This window comes from Anolis sagrei, chromosome 3, assembly GCF_037176765.1.
Source record: "Anolis sagrei isolate rAnoSag1 chromosome 3, rAnoSag1.mat, whole genome shotgun sequence".
Classification (NCBI taxonomy): Eukaryota; Metazoa; Chordata; class Lepidosauria; order Squamata; family Dactyloidae; genus Anolis; species Anolis sagrei.
The window spans coordinates 184,143,586-184,166,212 of NC_090023.1; the positions used below are offsets into that span (position 1 = coordinate 184,143,586).

General features: G+C 38.9%; 1 protein-coding gene across 3 annotated transcripts in view; it reads right to left on the reverse strand.

Moving 5' to 3' along the window:
- The window catches only part of PANK1 (pantothenate kinase 1), a 50,090-nt gene that overhangs the window by 20,393 nt on the left and 7,070 nt on the right, over positions 1 to 22,627 (reverse strand). The window contains exon 1 of one of the 3 annotated variants that reach the window (XM_060768754.2): positions 21,508 to 21,671. The exons of 1 other annotated variant lie outside the window; for it this stretch is intronic. In XM_060768754.2, the coding sequence (XP_060624737.1) occupies positions 21,508 to 21,535 (28 nt within the window). In that variant the 5' untranslated portion in view covers positions 21,536 to 21,671. Of the gene's footprint in view, positions 1 to 21,394; positions 21,476 to 21,507; positions 21,672 to 22,627 lie in introns of those variants that run through there. One more of the 3 variants, XM_060768755.2, reaches the window with a different exon arrangement.

Consider the following 22,627-nt stretch of genomic DNA (forward strand, 5'->3'; position numbering starts at 1 on the left):
GGTTTAACCCACTGCGCCACTGGGGTCCCAACACTATTGGTAGCAAAAATTTATTCAGAGGATGGTTTCCATTGCCCTTTTCAAAGGCTGCGACAACATGTCTTGCCCAAGGTCACCCGGTGAGTTTCCATAGCTGAGTGGTGATTCAGTGCACACCACACCAGATCTCAGATTCAACCTTGCTAATCAAATGAATATCATCTGAGTGTAGATGAGCTCCCTCTGTCAGTTCCAGCTCCTCCTGCAGGGACATGAGAGAAGCCTCCCACAAGGATGGTAAAACATCTGGGCATCCTCTGGGCAACAGCCTTGCAGACGGCCAATTCTCTCACACCAGAAGCAACCTGCAGTTTCTCAAGTCGCCCCTGACATGAAAAAACTGATAATGAAAACAATAACATGAAAATATTCAGCACCATGCTGCTTAATGTAAGTATCCATTATGTAAGAATGAGAATAGATGTCAGTTTTGGAAACTACATTTATTATGTAGTTTTCAAATGACAATGACCTCAAAAAAATATCTGGAAAAATGTTTTATCATGCTTGTAATAAATTTCATTTTTATTCAAAGAAATGCAACATGCATGTAAAATTACATGTTTCCCATTACAAAAGCTCCTCCAAGCTTGGAAAAATATTTTGGGCAGCATGTTAGAATGTACAGCGAATTATTACATTTAATTCCTAAAAACTTCTACATCAGATTAGCCATGATTACATGAAAAAGAAAAGGAAGGAAAAAAGACAGCAAAGCTTCCTGAATGATCTATTTTCTTGACTCCTTGCGTTAGGAAACAACGTTCCCAAAATAGTTCCTATGCATCTATTTTTGGCACTGACACAATCGCTGCAGGAGGTGCAAAGACCGTGAACACCCCTAACCAGTTGCTCCCAATTTAACATGAAGATGCAAGGCAAAACTCAGTTCTTATAGAAAGAAACACAATGCCACTGCTTTGCTATGGTCTATTTGTATTTATTTATGCTTTGTGTTATTTATGGACTGCCTTTGTGTTATTTATGGACCATTTATTCACTAAGGGCAATGCTAAACCACATGACAATTTGAAATAACACATTTATTGAGGATTTGTTTTTATGTTATTGAATATATAAACAAGAATTCACGGTGTTTGAAAGCTCTGCTACAATAAATTGTTACTCCTATCTATCTATCTAGCTGCTCTCCTTCCTCAACAGGAATTTGGTTCTTTTCCCCAAAACATAATTCAATGAAAGCAACTTCACTGTTGTTATCATACAACTTTTTCTGTTCTTTTGTTACTTTCAATAAAAGCAAAACAAAAGCAAAGGTCAATTCGAACAACTCAGTCCCCACATTGGGGTTGACATAAATCAAAACCCCACATTCATATTCTATGCAGCAAGTGCAACATTTATCCTGTGCTTTGCTAGTAACGATATACCACATGGATCACTACTTTGCCAGAATTACATATGCCAAGAAGTACCGTATATACTTGAGTATAAGCCGACCCGAATATAAGCCGAGGCACTTAATTTTACCACAAAAAACTGGGAAAACAGATTGACTCGAGTATAAGCCGAGGATGGGAAATGCAACAGATACTGGTAAATTTCAAAATAATAAAATTATATTAACTGAGGCATCAGGAGGTTAAATGTTTTTGAATATTTACATAAAACTGTAATTTTTACATAGAACTTGTATACCCTTCTAATAAAAATAAATAGAGTAAAGTAGTAAATATAATAATAACAATAATAATAAATAGAGTAAAATAATAAATGTAATAATAACAACAATAAAGTAAAATAATAAATATACTAATAATAATACATTTATTATGTATTTATAACAGAGTAAAATAATAAATAACCTTGACTCGAGTATAAGCCAAGAGGGACCTTTTCAGTCCAAAAAAAGGTATATACAGTAGTTACTCTGGCATGAGTCTATTTAATGGGTTGTTTTTGGCAATGCATATGGAATAGAAAGTGGAAAGTGTTTTCCAATGGCCTCAGTGGGCTTTACATGGCAGCTTGTAAATCAGCCCTGAAGACCAAAGCCTCGGTTTGAGCAGCAAGATACTATTCATTTTCTCTTATACAAAAAGGACAACTGTTTTTTTTCCAGATAAGAGCATAGGAGTTATCTTCTTAGAATCATAGAGTTGGAAGAGACCTCATGGTCCACCCAGTCTAACCTCCTCCCCCTCGCCAAGATGCATGAAAATCACATTCAAAGCATTCCTAGAAACTACCTAGGTGGTGTGATGTGGAGGTGGAAGGGAGGAGCTGTGCACACTGGCAGCTCTGACATACAATATGAAGCAAGAATCTCATTAAAAAAAACCCCAACCCAATTGCTTATGGGATCAAAGTTGCAAGGTCAATTAAATAATATAGTCACTTACGTCCTGCATCTTTTTTATTCATTTGGTAGATTCAGCTGTTAGTAATGCCCGGTTTACCTGTCTGAATGCATCTCCCTTTACAAACCGCAGCGAAGACTAAGATCTTCCTAGGAGGCTCTCCTCTTGGTCCTGCCACCGTCACAGGTGCATTTGGCAGGAACAAGAGAGAGGGCCTTCTCAGTGATTGCCCCACTCCCCCCTCCCAGCTATGGAACCCCCTTCTGTCCTTCAGAAAGATGGTAAAGACCTAGCTGTGGGACCAAGTCTTTGGGGCAGTGCAATGATGCAATAGGGAACCTACTCCGCTGTTTGGAGCCAGCATGGTGTCTTGAGATGGTTTAAAACAGCTGATTTTAAAGTAGATATGACTGATTTTAATGCTTCTGTATATTTATAGTTATACATTATAGGTCTGGGAGTTTAGCACAGCTGGTAAGTCACCAGCAATTATAAGATCTATCAACCGAAAGGTTTACAATTTCGAAGCCCCAGGTAGGCGTAAGCTGCTGACTGTCAGCCTAGCTTACTATTTACATAAGCAGTTCGAAAACAGCTTTAGCTATAATTAGAGAAATTTGGCACCACTAAAAGCGGAGGAGGTGTTTTATGACGCCATAAAGAAAGAAGATCAGAAAATGCTGGGCGACCAAAAGGAAGGATGAAGTCTTGGTGGTTCTTTGTCATAGAGAATGGCGCGATAGAACCCCCTGTGGCTGGATTCGAGCCCAACCTTCCATGGCACCAAAAGGCTGGACACTGAGTCAAAACAACAACACACCTCCTTCTGTTCTGTCTCTGTATTGTCTATACAAAATGGCATTGAATGTTTGATTGTATGTGTACTGAGATCCGCCCCGAGTTCCCTTCGGGCTGAGAAGGAAAGAATATAAATAAAATAATGTTGTTGTTGTTGTTGTTGTTATGTTTGCCGTTTGTATGTTGTGCTCCACCCTAAGTCCCCTTTGGGGTGAGAAGGGGGGGAATATAAATGTTTCAAACAAACATACAAATAAATAATAGATTGGAGAAAAAAGCTGTAGTAAACCAGACTTTGGCTTTTATTAATTGTCATCAGAGTTTGATCTCTGAGTCTTTTAAAAAAATCCAATCTTTTGTTTGGTCGAATAGACTAGACCTTAATCCTTTGTTTGCTTCCTTTGTTAATCTGTGTTATAATCTATTCATGCATCTCTGTGTGCATTTTTGGTAGTGAAATTTATTCTCTTCCACTTATCTCAATCATTCCACAGATGTTGTTAGGTGTCTCATTTACCTTCTCCATCTGAATGATATTTAAATATAATTTTTAGTTCTATTGTTTCTGTATGTGCAGTTTTGATATCACAACAAACACGTTTATTTAATTCATAAGGCACATTTAGTATTATAATGCTGATTTTTAAATTCACATTTTGAAACAAAGCAAAACAGAAATATTTTACAGCTCATTTGCCTCAGCTAGTATATCACTAAATTAAAATCCAATAAATTCCCTCATCAGTTCAATTTATATATAATTTACAGTTTTAATAATATAATTATTACTGCTATTAAAATTTATAAAGGTTTAATTATTCAGGATGCATTTTCTACAGCAGTATGACAAATATGCATGTAGGAGTGGGCTAAGAAGCTGCAGATGGGGCGGGGATCATTTTTCATCCCTTCAGTAATTACACAATGCATGAATTTCTGATTTTTCCCCATAATATTTTTATTGCAAATATATGAGGAATAGGGAAGGGCATAACAGTGGATATAGAACAGGGCTATTTTAACATCTTACATCTTCATCTTCCAAACAAAGGTATCTATGATGTTAAAAAAGAAAAGAGAAAAAAGAGCATTTCTTTTCAAATCTAAAACAGAAGGATAGAAAAGTGGGTGTACAGAGTTTTGAAACAAAGGAGATAGAAAAGTTGAGAAAATGAAAACAGAATGGCCTAAGTAATGTTTCCGACCCTTTCTCTTTTTTGTCATAAAACTGCTAATGTCTGGTAGATTAACTTTCCAAGATATCATTGGGGATCCTGTTATTCTTGTTACTTCTCTATTTTTTTCTTTTGTTATTCCTACATCCCTGTACTACTAATTTTCCCTTGATGATATAGAAAACCCACTATTTTCATTTTCTTTTCTTCTTTTAAATTGGTAATAAAGGGCTGCCATTCTTCTTCAAATCTGGAAGGATCTGGCAATTGTATAAGCCTAGTCAGTTTGTCCATCTCTGCCATATTCAACATTTTTGTAATCCATAAATCTTGGGTGGGATTTTCTTCTTATTTCTGGAGTAAGTATAAACAATCCTTGCTGCAGTTACCATGAATAAAAAGAATATCAGAAATTGTTTTAATAGTCTGATTTTGTTTTTTTATTGCCTTTAGATTTCTAAAAAAGGTTTTCAATATATACCACTGATCATAATGGACGGCAGTTTATGAAAGAATGCAGAAAACTACAAGTTACTTTTCTTCCACAATCTTCTCTGCCACCTTATAGAATGCAAGTCCCATTTCATGTATTTAATGTTTAATGGTAAACTGGTTTTTTTCAAAGCACTAAAATACCACTGAAACTTTATTAAAGTTACTAGCCGTCCCCTGCCACGCCTTGCTGTGACCACATGGGGGTTCTGTGTGGGAGGCTTGGCCCAATTCTATTGTTGGTGGGGTTCAGAATGCTCTGTGATTGTAGGTGAACTATAAATTTCAGCAACTACAACTCCCAAATGTCAAGATTCTATTTTCCCAAAACTCCACCAGTGTTCGCATTTGGGCATATTGAGTATTCGTGTAGAGTTTGATCCAGATCCATCATTGTTTGAGTCCACAGTGATCTCTGGATGTAGGTGAACTACAACTCCAAAACCAAAGGACACTGCCCACCAAACTCTTCCAGTATTTTCTGTTGGTCATGGGAGAACCGTGTGCCAAGTTTGGTTCAATTCCATCGTTGGTGGGGTTTAGAATGCTCTTTGATTGTAGGTGAACTATTAATCCCAGCAACTAAAACTCCCAAATGAAAAAATCTTTTTTTTAGAATGAAGGACATACATTGGGTTGTTAGGTGTCTTGTGTCCAAATTTGGTGTCAATTCGTCCAGTGGTTTTTGAGTTCTGTTAATCCCACAAATGAACATTACATTTTTATTTATATAGATGATTCAAGGTGAAAGTATTGCATCCAGAAGAGATGCACAATACTATGTCTCTTGACTCCCACCAGGGTCTGCGAAGTGTTTTGCTAACTTCCAAACACATTCAACTTTCATGTATAAAAAGCTAAGGACTACATCCTTTACACATCTAATTCCTGTCTAACTGATCATGTTTTCAACCAAACGAAATAAATAAATAGGAAAATGTGTAATTTCACTGGAAACTTCTAATATGCCTTACTTCCCTTTGCAACAGAAAATTATAGCTCACTAATTGACTTTGGTCAACAAAAGATAACAAAATTGCACGAAAGATAAACACGGCTGATAGAAACTATCAATGATTAAGTACTTTAGGTGTCCCATATACCCTACATTTGAAAGACATAAGTATCTGGCCATTCCTCATATAAAAAAGGCAATAAAGAAGGACTTCATTTACCACCACAACAATCCCATTACTTTAGAATGAGCTATTCATTAATTTCCCTATTAAAAGGCAAAAAAAGAGAGAAAAGAATCCAAATCTTTAATACTATGCATATTAGACTTTGAGAAAACAAAAACAGTAAAGCCAAGTCTTCAATAGGACCACACATAGAGACTAAGGACCAAACCATTGTTTCTGAACAATAACTGTACCATAAGCTTTGAACATATTGTTAGCATAACTTGCAGATGTAGGTCTTACTAACTCTACTTGTACTTAACCTACACTTACCATTCAACAAACACAAGATTCTTCAGAGAGAGAAAAACCTCACAGTTCATTTCCTATCACAAACATGGTGTACAAACCAATTAAAACGGGGATGAACAACTCTAGGAGGGTAAGAGACCAGAGTGGACCTCTTGCAGACTTTTAGAGCTGGACTCCATTACCATCTCTCCCATTTTAAAATGTAGTTTATTTATTTGGATCAAACTAGTATAACATAACCACTTTTCCTTATGAGGAAATTGAGAAGATAACATAAGTGATTTATACAGTCTATATGTTTTAACAATTTAACAAAAAAGAGATTTTAAAATACCACCTGTCACATCAGCACTTTTAACCTGTACCCATTACATTTGGCCCGGCCGTTGTTTTATTGTGTTTTTGATGTATTGTTTTTATTATTTTGTTGTTTGATATTGCTTAATTGTTTTGATTTGCTTTAAGTTGTGTATTTGTTATGCTATGTTTTATTGAGGCCTTGACCTGTGTAAGCCGCATCGAGTCCTTCGGGGTACAAATAAAGTTGATGATAATAATGATAATAATAATAATAATAATAATAATAATAACAAAATTTCAAATGTAATCGCCCTCATCCCTTACTTGTATCTATCCCCTGCCCCCGGTGGCACAGTGGGTTAAAGCCCTGTGCCGGCAGGACTGAAGACCGACAGGTTGCAGGTTCGAATCCGGGGAGAGGCGGATGAGCTCCCTCTATCAGCTCCAGCTCCTCATGCGGAGACATGAGAGAAGCCTCCCACAAAGATGATAAAACATCAAAAACCATTTGGGCATCCCCTGGGCAACGTCCTTGCAGACGGCCAATTCTCTCACAACAGGACGCTCCTGACACGACAAAAAAAATAAAAATCCATCCCCTTTCCCCTATTACCCCCTTTCCTCTCCCATTCTCACCCTCCCTCTCGGAACAGTCATACATTTCCTTTATCATTCATTCTGTTTGTTGGATTGTAAGAATAGTCCGGTTCAATTTCTTATATTTTTTGTTGTCCTTTGCCTTGGCTATCAGTTTTGCCCATTTCCCTTCCCATTTCCCCCTGGGGAATCCATTGGTATATTTATTTTATATCTTGAAGCATATATTCTGCTAAATATTTATACCATTTTTGTATATCCCATTTTTGATGCACTTTCCATCCTAGGGCGACTGTAGCTTGTGTCACAGCTAGCATATATTTATTCTTCTCGGCCCAATCTTTACTGCTGCTTTTCCCTTCCAGTTTCAGGGTAACAAACTGTTTCTTATTACACACTATTTTTTGCTCTAATAATTCCTCAATCTCCCTCTTTATTTTTCTATAGAATTCTTATACCTTGGCACAGTCCCACCACATATGGATAAATGTTCATGCCAACAGCTTTTAGATGTTCTTTTTGTAATATGGGCTGGGGGTCCTATACCATTTCATCAGTATTTTCTGTTGCATTTCTTTAAATGTTTAAGTTTTCATTTTTATTTTTTAACATCAAACAAACCTCCTTCCAAATTCTTTAGAGACTGTGGAGAAATTCTGCTGTTTTCAGGCCTATATAAGGTCTTTTCTTCGAAACAGGTGTAATTTTTCAGATGTAATTTCAAATTTTTAAAAGGCTGTTCCTGATCCTAAAATAGTCCAGGGGAAACTCAACAAAAACGCCCCCATACCTCTGGCATTTGGGGACAAAAGATGTTTTTTAAGCCCCTGGAAGACTTTGAGAGCCACCAAAACAGCAAACTGCAGCACATTTAACCCATGTGCTGCACTTTGCTTACTCCTGCCTCATTGACTCTCTTTGTTGCAATGACAGCCAGCTAGTTAAACCATGGAGAGGTTATTTGACTGCTCATATAGCAACAGGATTTTTTTTTTTTTGGCATTTACACAAAACCACCTCCTTGTTTTCGCACAGGAAAGTGCACTCTGTTCTAGTTCTGAGAAAATATTCCAGTTTAGTACATGCCAAAGTCTACCTGAAAAAAAAAGAGTTTACTTGCACAATGGTCTCTTATGGCAATAGTTATTTGCTAAAATAAAAAGGGAGAGCTAGTATAACTTCCTTTCTGTGGGATTAGTGTAGGACTAAATAGAAACCTTCCATAGGGACTAACACTTAGTTGTACTAATAAATGTTAGCTAACTGAAATCAAATTAAGATGTTCAAATAAAGGCGCATGAGAGAAGAGGCAGAAATAAAACTGAAAAAAGGCAGTTTAATAATAATAATAATAATAATAATAATAATAATAATAATAAAACTTTATTTGTACCCCGCTACCATCTCGGTGCGGCTTACATGAGGCTGAGCCCACAATACAACAATAAACAATAGCAATAATAATACAAAACAATAAATAAACTCATAAGCAAAAAATAAGCAATAAACATTAACAATAACACGAAATGATCAATGAGAACAATTCCAAGCCACAGGCTATCCAACTACGCCCTTATGATCTCTTTAAGTGTCCCAAAAATGTAAGAAGAGCTGATGCGTTGGCCATGTATTCTCTTCTTTCCTTTCCTTTCTAGATAAAGGTAAAGGTTTTCCCCTGACATTAAGTCCAGTCATGTCCGACTCTGGGATTGGTGCTCATCTCCATTTCTAAGCCGAAGAGCCAGTGGTGTCTGTAGACACCTCCAAGGTCATAGGGCCAGCATGACTGCATGGAGTGCTGTTACCTATTGATCTACTCACATTTGCATGTTTTCAAACTGCTAGGTTGGCAGAAGCTGGGGCTAATAGCAGCAGCTCACACAGCTCACCGGTTTCGATCTTGCAACGTTTCGGTCAGCAAGTTCAGCAGTTCAGTGATTTAACCCACTGCGCCACCAGGGGCTCCTTTCCTTTCTATCTGTGGCAAAATGAATGTTTTCTCTATGAAGGTACAAAATCCGTGGGGGCGGGGGTTTCACAGAGATGAATTGTTGTGCAAATTACTGAACTCTTCTATCTGTGCAGTATATCTGTGATGATGTTTTGATGTAACCAAGAGCTATGATCCAGAGAGTCTTTTCTGTATCAAGCTCTGGAGACTGGGGTTCAAGTTCCTAGTCGGCCATGAAAATCCACTGGGTAGGAGCCCCTGAAACCCTTGTGATGGGTTCACTTAAAGTCACCATAAATCAGAAATAACTCAAAAACAAGATTTCTCTTACTATTTATTGTGAACTCTTTGTCAGTAGATATCTCTAAATTACACTAACTCTCCCTTTTTATTTTAGTAAATAACTATTGGCAGAAGAGACGACTATGACCATATACCATTATGGGGAAAACATTCATTTTGCCACAGAAAGAAAGGAAAGAAAACATGGCCTATGCATCAACTCTTCTTCCATTTTTAGGCCACCTAAAGAGATCATAAAGGTGTAGTTGGATAGCCTGTGGCTTGGATTTCTTCTCATTACCAATTTGATTTTTAACTTATTTTATTTTCAGTTTTATTTGTGCCTCTTCTCTCATGAGCCTTTATTTGAACATCTGAATTTGATTTCAATAAGCTAACATTTATCAGTACAACCCAATGTTAGCCCCTTTGGAAGGTTTCTCTTAAATTCTTCACTAATCCCACAGAAAGGAATTTGAACTGTGGAAAGGAAATCATAAGACAGATTTACCAAAGGCATGCACAATCCCAAATCTACATGGGTGCAGCAAAGGAAATATATACACACAAACAAAATAATAGGCAGTGGTTTGGCAGGTACATTAATTGGTTCGTATGGCACATTTATATACACTGCTGACATAGTTACATTTCCACTATGAAGCCGACCTGACAAATAACAACAAATATGAACTCATTCAGAACTAGCTGCCCAGTAAGGAGATTTCTCCTTCTCCATTTGGCTAGCGAAATACATGAAAGGAACATAGTTGTGCAGAATATACTTAAGATCACCTCTGTTCCTTTTGACAACAGTTTCCAAGGGCATGTTATATAGTTTATCTCCAGTGGAAGTTCACTAGAGTTGTGCTGGAGGACACAACACACACCAATTATGCAATTTTGGAATCAAAACCAATCCTGCAGACAAAAAAGGTGCCATTGAATCAATATGCTAACTTGGATGTAGGCATTATGCTTTCCAAAAATTATTTTTGTCTTCCTATTCCCCTCGTTTTTTCCTCTTCAGATCAAGAAGACATGTGATGGTATATAAACCAACCCTGAAAATAGACAAAGGATACATCTACACTAAATAGTTAATGCAGTTCAACATCACATCACTGAATTATTCCTATAGTGTAACTGCACCTCACATGAGAGATCATGATGCCAGGGAACCCACAGCAAGTGTCATAGAAGAAGAGAACCTTCCCAGGCCTCCAAGTCCAATGCTCTACTACACTGATCAATGTTCATTACACAAATATAAACAAATCATAGAATCATAGAATCAAAGAATTGGAAGAGACCTCATGGGCCATCCAGTCCAACCCCCTGCCAAGAAGCAGGAATATTGCATTCAAATCACCAGCCTCTGTTTGCCATCCAGCCTCTGTTTAAAAGCTTCCAAAGAAGGAGCCTCCACCACACTACGGGGCAGAGAGTTCCACTGCTGAATGGCTCTCACAAGGCAAACCACACATTGTGACTTCCAGCTCAGAAGCCCCAAGCTTCTTGGTTTTCTGGATTTTATTATCCATTAGAATTGAAGTAAGATTACATCTCCCTCTTTAGACTGTGAGACTTCTATAGCCTTGGAGGAATGTTCTTATGCACTGAAAACTAAAACATTGTGATTAACAAACCGAATTGAAATTTAAGTGGTTCACAACTCTTTGAAAAGATGCAAAAGAAATCACTATTTTGTATTAGTTAAAATGATTGCACAGTCCTTAGTCATTACAATGAGATGCCATTTGTCATAATTGATTTTCCTTTTTAAAGAAGATCCAGTTAAAAATGTATGGTCTAAAGTGCAAAATGCATATGCCAGGAACATCTGGAGAGGAGCACCATATATCTGTGTTTTCATGTTAATGCTTAAAACCTCCAAGCCAAAATGGGAGCATTGGGAGTGCTTGGAGTTTAAAAATAAAACATAGTGAGCAGTTCATTTCCTATTTAATAAGATCTCAAGGGATGGTATGAGAAGACAGTCAACTCTGTTATTAGGTAGAGAATTCGCACTGGTCCTGTTTAGATAGCCCAGTTCAAAGCGTTACCTTATTAATAGCTTGAACACTGCACATTTGGTCATAAACACACATCTTATGAAGTTAAAATATCAATAGATCAGAGGTGAGAAACATTTGGTCCTCCAGATATTATTAGATATCTGAAACCACCAGTATTCCACAACACTAGGTATGCTGGCTGAAACTGGTAGGACGTACAATCTGGTAGGACGTACAATCCAACAGTATCTGCAAGGCCACATGATTCTCACTTTTGCAATAGGCTAAAAACCAAATAGTTTTAAGCAGCACAATACTGAAATAAGCACCATGTTCAGAGTTAAGGTTGTGCTACTATGGAAAAAATCAAACCGAATATCCATTAGGATGCACTGGTTTTTAAAAAGTGCCTAACTGTGGCTTAATTCTTATTGAAGTGATACATCTCTGTCTGGGCTGTAATAACAACTGTTTATATGATGGCAATTCTACCTAATGGGGGGAAATTCTAAATTTAGACAATTGTTAGTCAAGAGGTCAGGGAAGGCTAAGCTAGAAAAGCTATGTTCCCCCTTACATCTAGTTTTCTATGGGTAAAGAATCTGTTTTTATTGACGGCTATTCAACCACGTGAGCTCCATGTGCCTTCCAAAGTAGTACAGCGGAGGCATCTCAATGAGAATTAGGTCTGAGCAAACAGAAGGTATCTAAAAGATTACATGGGTCACTTAACTTGATAGATGCAAACAGCTGAACAATCTGGGGGAAAGTTCATTTGTGGATAATGTGAGAGTACCTTTACCACAGTTTTAAAGTGGAGAAGTCCAACTGAATAAAATATTTAAAGCAATGTGTGCTTTAATAGCTTTTTCCTTTTTTGGGAAAAAAAAAGCTGAATGAAAAGCATACTGGGATAGTAGATTCTTTTTAACTTTAATGATTAAAATGGAGACCAGAATGGCTAGCATTTGAGATAATGCATAGAAGGTATGTAATATCTTCTGCCCTGATTAAAAACCCTCCAAAGCAAGGGTCCTCAAACTTTTTCAACAGAGGGCCAGGTCACAGTAGCTCGAACTGTTGGAGGACGGGATTATAATTTGAAAAAAACATGAATGGATTCCTATTCACATTGCACATATCTTAAAGTGCAAAAAACACTTTAAAACAATACAATAATTTAAATGAACAATTTTAATAAATATAAACTTATTAGTATTTCAATGGGAGGTGTGTGCCTGTTTTTGGCTGATGAGTTAGGATTGTTGTTGTTGTTGTTGTTGTGTGCTTTCAAGTTGTTTCAGACTTAGGTTGACCCTGAGCGAGGGCCTGGTAAATGACCTTGAAGGGCCGTATCCGGCCTCCGGGCTTTAGTTTAAGGATTTCTGCTCCAAAGTAAAAAAAAGCAACCAACAGGAAAAATGCCCAGGGTTTTATATTAGACTTCAACTTGTGGGTGTGATGCAGAATGGAAACAAGGCTGCATATTATGTTACTTACAAGTTTGGATTGCACAAGCTCACACCAGGTCGCCAATTATTGCAGTACGATGTCTCCAAGGTAACTGCAGGTGAGTCATCACACTGTAAGCTGTGTGAAGTCAGAAGTGCAAGAAGCCATCTTGCACCAGGAGAGCATGCTTTGGAAGGATGAGGGTTTTCTCCTCTAGTCCTACTGTGACCACCTGTTTAGCATGTGCCTTGGACAGGACTAAGTAATTAATATTGCACAACCACAGCTTGGAAAATTCCTTTCTTGAACAGCATCTCTCCAAATTCCACAATAGCATGGTCAGTGGATTCTAGGATACATAGTCCTTGAAGCAACCACTTGGGCCAGGCTCACATGGAGATATTTTACTTGATTTCTCACCTCTGACGATACTGTGGCAAAATGCACAAATCAACTATTTAGCATTGGATTTGGTGTTTAGGATAATTTTCTTTCGGATTTAGAGTTTAATGTGTTTTATCATTCACAAGTTCAAGTAATCACATATATTTCTTCTATATTTCTTAATTCTGTCCAGGAGATGTTATCTTCATTCTCTAACATATGCTAGTCTCAAACCTCTTCTCCTCCAAGAACAGATACTGGTATTTGGCTAAGAGTTTGAAAGAATTATTTTCTGGACTATTATTTATTTATGGTATTTCTAGGTTCTTGTAGGTTTTTTCGGGCTATAGGGCCACGTTCTAGAGGCATTTCTCCTGACGTTTCGCCTGCATCTATGGCAAGCATCCTCAGTGGTAGTGAGGTCTGTTGGAAATAGGAAAATGGGTTTATATATCTGTGGAATGGCTGGGATGGGGCAAAGAGCTCTCTGCTGAAGCTAGGTGTGAATGTTTCAGCTGACCACCTTCATTGGCATTTGAAGGCCTGGCTGAGCCTGGGAAAATGGTCTGTTGAAACAGCCAGGCCTTCAAATGCTAATGAAGGTGGTCAGTTGAAACATTCACACCTAGCTTCAGCAGAGAGCTCTTTGCCCCACCCCAGTCATTCCACAGATATATAAACCCATTTTCCTATTTCCAACAGACCTCACTAACTCTGAGGATGCTTGCCATAGATGCAGGCGAAACATCAGGAGAAATGCCTCTAGAACATGGCCCTATAGCCCGAAAAAACCTACAAGAACCTAGTGATTCCAGCCATGAAAGCCTTCGACAATATATGGTATTTCTATCCTGCCTTTCTCAGCCCAAAGGCAACTACTCCTCTCAAAATTTTTTCGCAAGTAGGCATCAACACTAGATAGTTTATGACAGGGGTCCTCAAACTTTTTAAACAGAGGGCCAAGTCACAGTCCCTCAAACTGTTAGAGGGCTGGATTATAATTTGAAAAAAAAAGTGAATGAATTCCTATTCACATTGCACATATCTTATTTGTAGTGCAAAAAAAACCACTTTAAAACAATACAATAATTAAAACGAAGAACAATTTTAACAAATATAAACTTATTAGTATTTCAATGGGAAGTGTGGGCCTGCTTTGGGCTGATGAGTCATGATTGTTGTTGTTGTTGTGTCCTTTCAAGTTGCTTCAGACTTAGGTTGACCCTGAGCGAGGGCCGGGTAAATGACCTTAGAGGGCCATATCTGGCCCTCGAGCCTTAGTTTGAAGACCCCTGGTTTATGAGATACAGAATTTGACTAATAAAGAACTACTCAGAATGAAGAAATACGACAGTTTATTCATAACTTGCTGATCCAAAATGTTCTTCCCTATTCCTCTCCCTCTCACTGGATTCAATCTTTAGGGAGGGAATTTTAGAGTTCAGGGAGACTGGAGACCCAATTTTGTACAAAGAAGTACCTTGAGTATTGGACTAAAACTCAGAGAAAATCTGATTGACCATATCCACTGGCTGTCATTTAGCAAGTTACATTCTCTCAGCTTCAAATGAAGGCAAAGGCAAACTTCTGAACAAATTTGTCCAGGAAAATCCCATTATACGGTCACTATAAATTGGAAATGACTTGAAAGGATATAGCACAGAGATGGTCAGTTTTAATTGCATGGTAACATATATGGATGGAGAAGTTTTTTAGGTGTGCTGGTCCCTTGCCTTCTACTGATGTGTAGATAATTCGAAGTACCTCAAAATATGAAGAACTGTGGTGGCACAATGGGTTAAACCCATGTGCCGGCTGAACTGCTGACCTGAAGATGTGGAGGTTGGCAGTTTGAATCCGCGAGACAGGGTGAGCTCCCATTTGTCAGCCCCAGTTTCCCATGCGGGGATATGAAAGAGGCCTCCCACAGGATGGTAACAAATCCAGGAGTCTCCTGGACAACGTCTTTGTAGACATCCAATTAACTCACACCAGAAGCAACTTGCAGCATATTCTCAATTTGCTTCTGACACCATTTTTTAAAGTACCACAAAATGTAGAGTACTGGGAAGCAGTATCATCATGTCTGTTGTCTACAGATATGAACAATTTCTGGATATTTTGTAAACTGAGAATAACATCAACAAAAGAAATACTCATCTCATTTTTCTAAGGGACAGGGAAAAAGGAAGATAAGAAGACACCAAAAATGGAAATATACCTTTGGGCACCAAATGGAATGTTCAAAGTACAATAGCACCCATTAGTGTTTTCTTTGATAAACTAGTCCTTTTGCTGAAGGCTCATGTCCATGAACCTGTGATGGCTTCCAGCCAATTTCCCTATGAACCTTCAAGGCAGGAGTATGTTTTCATCTCCAAATAGCGAGAAAAGCAGTCACACTGCTGCCATTCTACAAAGTGGTTGGATGGCAGGGGAAAATCTGGTGGCAATCAGCCATCAACTGTCACTTGGACCTCCTAGCACAATTTTCAGTCTTGATACTAGTGATAAACATTTAAACACAAAGTTTTTATGCGTTGAATCATACCAGAACTTCTTTCATATAGATCAACATGAACTGGAATTCACAAAATCTTATTCCTCCCAAATTCTGGATTTTGACTGTCTCCAGTCAGGCTATTATTCTCCATGAGAGTAAAGTTACTGAACATAATGGCACACATTCGACACATACTTCACCTTTGACTTCATAATTGGGAACGTGTTTCTTCTTGACATACAAAAAATGATAATAAGTACTTTTTTTGGCTTGCAAGAGATGAATGATCACAGATTCAAATTCCATTATTAGGACACTGCATGGGCAAACCACCTTCACTCGAATTAGCTCGTGCAATTTGCAATTTACCCTTTAACATACATTGCTAACAAGCACCTTCAACATTCACCTCTGCTTAACCAGAACAAACCAGAATGACTGGGTTATTCATCGTTGTTTTCTACTCAGATCTGTTCAGAGAAAAATCCTTAATTTACTTAACATATAGTTCATGTTATTACCAGAAATGGTCCTTTGCACCTCAAATTTACCCCAAAAATCTTGGTTTAAGGGTGGATTTTGTAATCCCTGCTACAGCATTCCTTCCCATTCTTTTTCTTTTCACTGGAAAACAATGTAAATCCAATGTTTTTTCTATTTCCAAGAGGGGTGAGAACTGAGGTCTAAAACTATTCTTCCTAGTGCAAATAATTGTTGTTGTTGTTTTTAAATCTGATACTCCAATGCAAACTGAGATTGATAAAATCACCTAAAACAGTGTTTCTCAACCTGGGGGTCGGGACCCCTGGGGGGGTCGTAAGGGGGTGTCAGAGGGGTCGTCAAAGAGCATCAGAAAGCACTCCATCAGTGTTCATATTTGGGCATATTGAGTATTTGTGCCACGTTTGGTCCAGATCTATCATTGTTTGAGTCCACAGTGCTTTTTGGAAGTAGGTGAACTACAACTCCAAAACTCAATATTGCCTTCCAATATTTTGTTGGTTATTGGAGTTCTGTGTTCCAAGTTTGTTTTGATTCCATCCTTGGTGGAATTCAGAATTCTTTGATTGTAGGAGAACGATCAATTCCAGCAAGTACAACTCCCAAATGACAAAATCAATCCCCCCCCCCTCCCAACCCCACCAGTATTCAAATGTGGGAGTATTGGGTATTTGTGCCAAATTTGATCCAGTGAATGAAAATGCATCCTGCATATCAGATATTTACATGACGATTCATAACAGTAGCAAAATTACAGTTATGAAGTAGCAACAAAAATGTTATAGTTGGGGGTCACCACAACATGAGGAACTGTATTAAGGGGTCGCGGCATTAGGAAGGTTGAGAAACACTGACCTAAAATGAGTCCGGATACTTTTACTTTGAATGAAAGCAAAGTAGAACACCACTAAATACTTCCTTCCTAAAGCATGATGTTTAATAGTGATACTACTAAGGAAGTGGGTTTAAACTGGAATTAGAAAGTATCTTTCCAACTTGACTGAAGCCACAGGCATTAAATGCATAACTGAACTATGCATAACCTGTATTTTTCCAGGTAATTAGAGGAATTTGAGCCTCTGGAATTTAAATAATAAAGAAAGTGCAAACATAACAGTTTTCTTAACCAAAAAATAGCTTCAGATAACAAAATATGTAGACCCACTGAATAAATGGGATTTACTAATTGATTAGTTTATTTTATGATTAGTTTATTTTATGATTAGTTTATTTTATGGAGCCCCCGGTGGTGCAGTGGGTTAAACCCCTGTGCCGGCAGGATTGAAGACCGACAGGTCGCAGGTTCGAATCTGGGGAGAGGCGGATGAGCTCCCTCTATCAGCTCCAGCTCCTCATGCGGGGACATGAGAGAAGCCTCCCACAAGGATGATAAAAAAACATCAAATCATCCGGGCGTCCCCTGGGCAACGTCCTTGCAGACGGCTAATTCTCTCACACCAGGAGTCACTCCTGACACGACTAAAAAAAATTAGTTTATTTTTAGCAATTGGTCTACTGAGTCTACTCCAGATGGAATTAGAAATTAGATTAAGGTCTCCCACATAATAAAAATAGTGGGTGCAGACTATTTTGATACTCTTAATTAATTGTGAGGAATGATTCAAATGCCACCAACCAAACAACCAACCAAACAACTAAAAGTTAGTTGCCTAAACGAAGAAACAAATAAAAGTTAGTTGTCTCCCAGGTGACCACAGATACTCAGGTAAAATCAAACTGAATGGAACATTTGCTTTGGAATTTCATTTCTGACTTATGGGAGCCCTATTGAAGAAGCCTGTCCTAAGACCTAGCAAATGGTGGTGGTGGTGGGGGTGTCTTGTCAAGATTTGCTCAGCCTTTGCTCTACCAGAATATGTTCATTGGTCAAGTTAACCCATTCGGTTTCCATGGTCGAGTGGAGATTTCAATACTGGTCTCCAAAATCAATAGTCCAATGTTTAAACCCTTAGCCAGTGGTTCTCAACTTGTGGGTCCCCAGGTGTTTTGACATACAACTCCCAGAAATCCCAGCGAGTTTACTAGTTGTTGGGATTTCTGGGAGTTGAATGCCAAAACATCTGGGGACACATAGGTTGAGAACCACTAGCTAAGACCATGATGGCTGTACATCTTTTACAAATCTGCTTTCTCCTTTTCCTCTTAAGCATCTTTGAAAAGTTAGGCTAAGCATACAATCCTAATGTTAATTTCCAAGGAGATCAAAAGGCTGATTTCTGAGCAAGCATATTTAGCGTTGTGCTGAATAGTTCCAACCATGTGGCTGCTCAGATTTCAGCAAGGTTGTACAATTGCAGAAATCTTGATCATAAAACCTCCAATTAAATTCTGATACCATAATAACTAGTGGGGAAACACCGGTCTTTAAAGAGATGTGATTTCTCTAATTGTCCATGATAAGAAATGAATCACTGTGTGTACTTAGGATTTAAACCCAAGTATTTCACTCCCCACGGATCCACCCCTAATATTAACTCTGCTTCATCACACATAGTGATGATAGAATACACTGAGATAATACTACACTCTGGAGAATTTGATTTCGGCATGCATTACCAAATATTTTCTGCTTAAGTAAATCTTCCAGAAAGATAGCTAACTTCGTTAAAACACAACTCCAGTATGGTCTTAAGCAGAAGCTGAACTTAAATATACTGGATCTACAACCTTTACTAAACACAACGGTTTGACTTACAAGTAAATACATTCATGAGCAGACCTTAGTATTCCAAACAATGTTCAAGTTAGTCCTGGTTATAATTACTTGCTATTTTCTATTTCTTCTGGATCACTGTGACACAAGGTGCATATACACCAGCCGTGGGCAAACTTTGGCCCTCCAGGTATTTTAGACTTCAACTCCCACAATTCCTAGCAGCCTACCGGCTGCTAGGAATTGTGGGAGTTAAAGTCCAAAACACCTGGAGGGCTGAAGTTTGCCCACGGCTGACCTACACTGTAGAATTAATGCAATTTAACTACATAGCTCAATTCCATGGAGCCATGAAAGCTGCAGTTTTACAAGGTCTTTTGCCTTCTCTGCCAAAGAGTGCTGGTGCCTCACCAAACCTACAAATTCCAGGATTCCACCTCATCAAATTGCATTAACGCTACACTGCAGATGCAGCCGCAAAGTTTAACTTGGTTTTGTAAAGATCACATAAGTGCACAAACCTTATGATACCGGCTCAATTTTTTTCTGAGATAGATAAATATAAAACCAAAAATAAACTGGATGGCATAGTATCCATTCAACATAAAATGAACAAGAAATTAAATTCCACTGTTTCCAGAAGAAGCAAAAGAAATCTAACTGATTGACTGGCTACAGCTTCAGATCCCATGGCAATGTGTTGTTGAAGGCTTTCATGGCCAGAAACACTGGGTTGCTGTGAGTTTTCCGGGCTGTATGGCCATATTCCAGAAGCATTCTTTCCTGATGTTTCGCCTGCATCTATAGCAGGCCTCCTCAGAGGTAATGAGGTATGTTAGAAACTAGACAAATTCAGGGTGAAAATGAACACAATCTGGCTACCAGTATTAAAACACTCTAAAATCAGGGCAGTAAATAAAAAACACCACTCAGAAAACAACGGAATTCCAGACATGAATCAATCAGGACCAGCTAACACCTCTCAACAAAGGAAGCAGCCACACCTTGAAACTGAAAGGCTATTCAATTCTAATCAAGATGGCTAATTGAAACATTTACATCTGCCTCATAGAATCATAGACAGAATCATAGGATCATAGAGTTGGAAAAGACCTCATGGGCCATCCAGTCCAACCCCCTGCCAAGAAGCAGGAAAATCGCATTCAAAGCATCCCTGACAGATGGCCATCCAGCCTCTGTTTAAAAGCCTCCAAAGAAGGTGCCTCCACCACACTCTGGGGCAGAGAGTTCCACTGCTGAACGGCTCTCACAGCCTCAAACAGACAAGAGTTCTTTCTCCCACCCTGAACATTCTACAGATATATAAACCCCACTTGACTAATTTCCAACAGACTTCACAACCTCTGAGGATGCCTGCCATAGATGTGGGCGAAAAGTCAGGAGAGAATGCTTCTGGCACATGAAGCCCAGAAAACTCACAGCAAAGCTTATTATTGGCATTGAATAGCCTTGCAGCATCAAAGCCTGGCTGCTACCTGCCTGGGGAGAATCCTTTGATTCCAAAGATATATAAACCCCACTTGCCTAGTTTCCAACAGACCTCACAACCTCTGAGGATGCCTGCCATAGATGTGGGCAAAAGGTCAGGAGAGAATGCTTCTGGCACATGAAGCCCAGAAAACTCACAGCAAAACTTATTATTGGCATTGAATAGCTTTGCAGCATCGAAGCCTGGCTGCTTCCTGCCTGGGGAGAATCCTTTGATTCCAAAGATATATAAACCCCACTTGCCTAGTTTCCAACAGACCTCACAACTTCTGAGGATGCCTGCCATAGATGTGGGTGAAAGGTCAGGAGAGAATGCTTCTGGCACATGAAGCCCAGAAAACTCACAGCAAAACTTATTATTGGCATTGAATAGCCTTGCAGCATCGAAGCCTGGCTGCTTCCTGCCTGGGGAGAATCCTTTGATTCCAAAGATATAAACCCCACTTGCCTAGTTTCCAACAGACCTCACAACCTCTGAGGATACCTGCCATAGATGGGGGCAAAAGTTCAGGAGAGAATGCTTCTGGCACATGAAGCCCAGAAAACTCACAGCAAAACTTATTATTGGCATTGAATAGCCTTGCAGCATCGAAGCCTGACTGCTTCCTGCCTGGGGAGAATCCTTTGATTCCAAAGATATATAAAACCCCACTTGCCGAGTTTCCAACAGACTTCACAGCCTCTGAAACATGGCCATACAGCCCAGAAAACTCACAGCAACCCATGACGATGGCTTTTAGACATTATCTCACTAAAGAATAACTTTAATTTTAATGCCTGAAGAGTAATGTTTACTTTACAACTTTAAAAAAAATGATATAAAGAGTAATGTTTACTTTATAACTTTAAAAAAATGATCTTGCAAAAGAACTTGCCTTTTAAATAAATAATAATAATAATAATACAGACAAATAAATCAACTTGCTGAAAAATAACCTTTAATTTTCATGCCTTTTATTAATTACCTTGCTGAAGAATAATCCTTTCATCCAAGTAAACTCATTTCCTTAAAGATTTCCCCTGAATCCAATTTTAAAATAGTGAAACATTGATATAGCCACCCATATAATTTACTTACAATGTTTCTCATCAATTATAAGCTTCATTCTGAGCAATTACAAAGGCACAGGAGCAGTTATTTTCCTTTTTTCTTTCAGGTCGGTGTGACTTCTTGCATCCCAGCCACGGCTATCTGCTTTTAACAAGGTCGTGCTCATTGAAGCAATTGGGAAAGAGCTGGCTTTCGCGCTCGGCACCGCGAGGGATAGGAACCAAGACCAACCCACTGACTTCCGGGCTTCTGATTGGCTGAGCGCGGGACCTGCCTACGTAAGATCAGTGGGTGCGTCCCCGGGAAGGCGCTCCTATTGGCTGGCGCGGGAGGGTATTTAATGAGCTGATTGTTGTGCGGTGGCAGCAAAACTGGAGCACAAAGACTCTCCTTCTATGCAGCTTTAAATCTCCTGTCCATTTCTGGCGATCCTATTAATGCCAGAAATTTTCTTAGGTAAGGACTCCCCAAAGTGCATATATATATACATTTTGGCACGAATTTAACTGCCACTGCTCAATATTATGAAATCATAGAGATAGATGCGTTTTAGCTCCTTTCTCCATTTATGTTCAACATTTACACAAATGACCAGCCACTGCCAGAAGGGAGAGAGAGTTTCATCTATGCTGATGATTGTGCCATTACCACTCAAGCAGGGAGCTTGGAGATAGTTGAATAGAAGCTCTCCCAAGCTCTAGGTGCTCTTACTGCCTATCATAGGGAAAACCAGCTGATCCCCAATCCATCTAAAACACAGGCATGTGCTTTTCACCTTAAGAACAGACAAGCTCTGAGGATAACCTGGGAAGGAATCCCACTGGAGCATTGCAGCGCACCCAAATACCTGGGAGTCACTCTTGACTGTGTTCTGACCTACAAGAAGCACTGCCTGACTATCAAGCAAAAGGTGGGTGCTAGAAACAATATCATACAAAAGCTGACTGACACAACCTGGGGATCACAACCAGACACAGTAAAGACATCTGCCCTTGCGCTATGCTACTCTGCTGCTGAGTATGCATGCCCAGTGTGGAACGCATCTCACCACGCTAAAACAGTGGATGTGGCTCTTAATGAGACATGCTGCATTATCACGGGGTGTCTGCACCCTACACCACTGGAGAAACTACACTGTCTAGCCGGT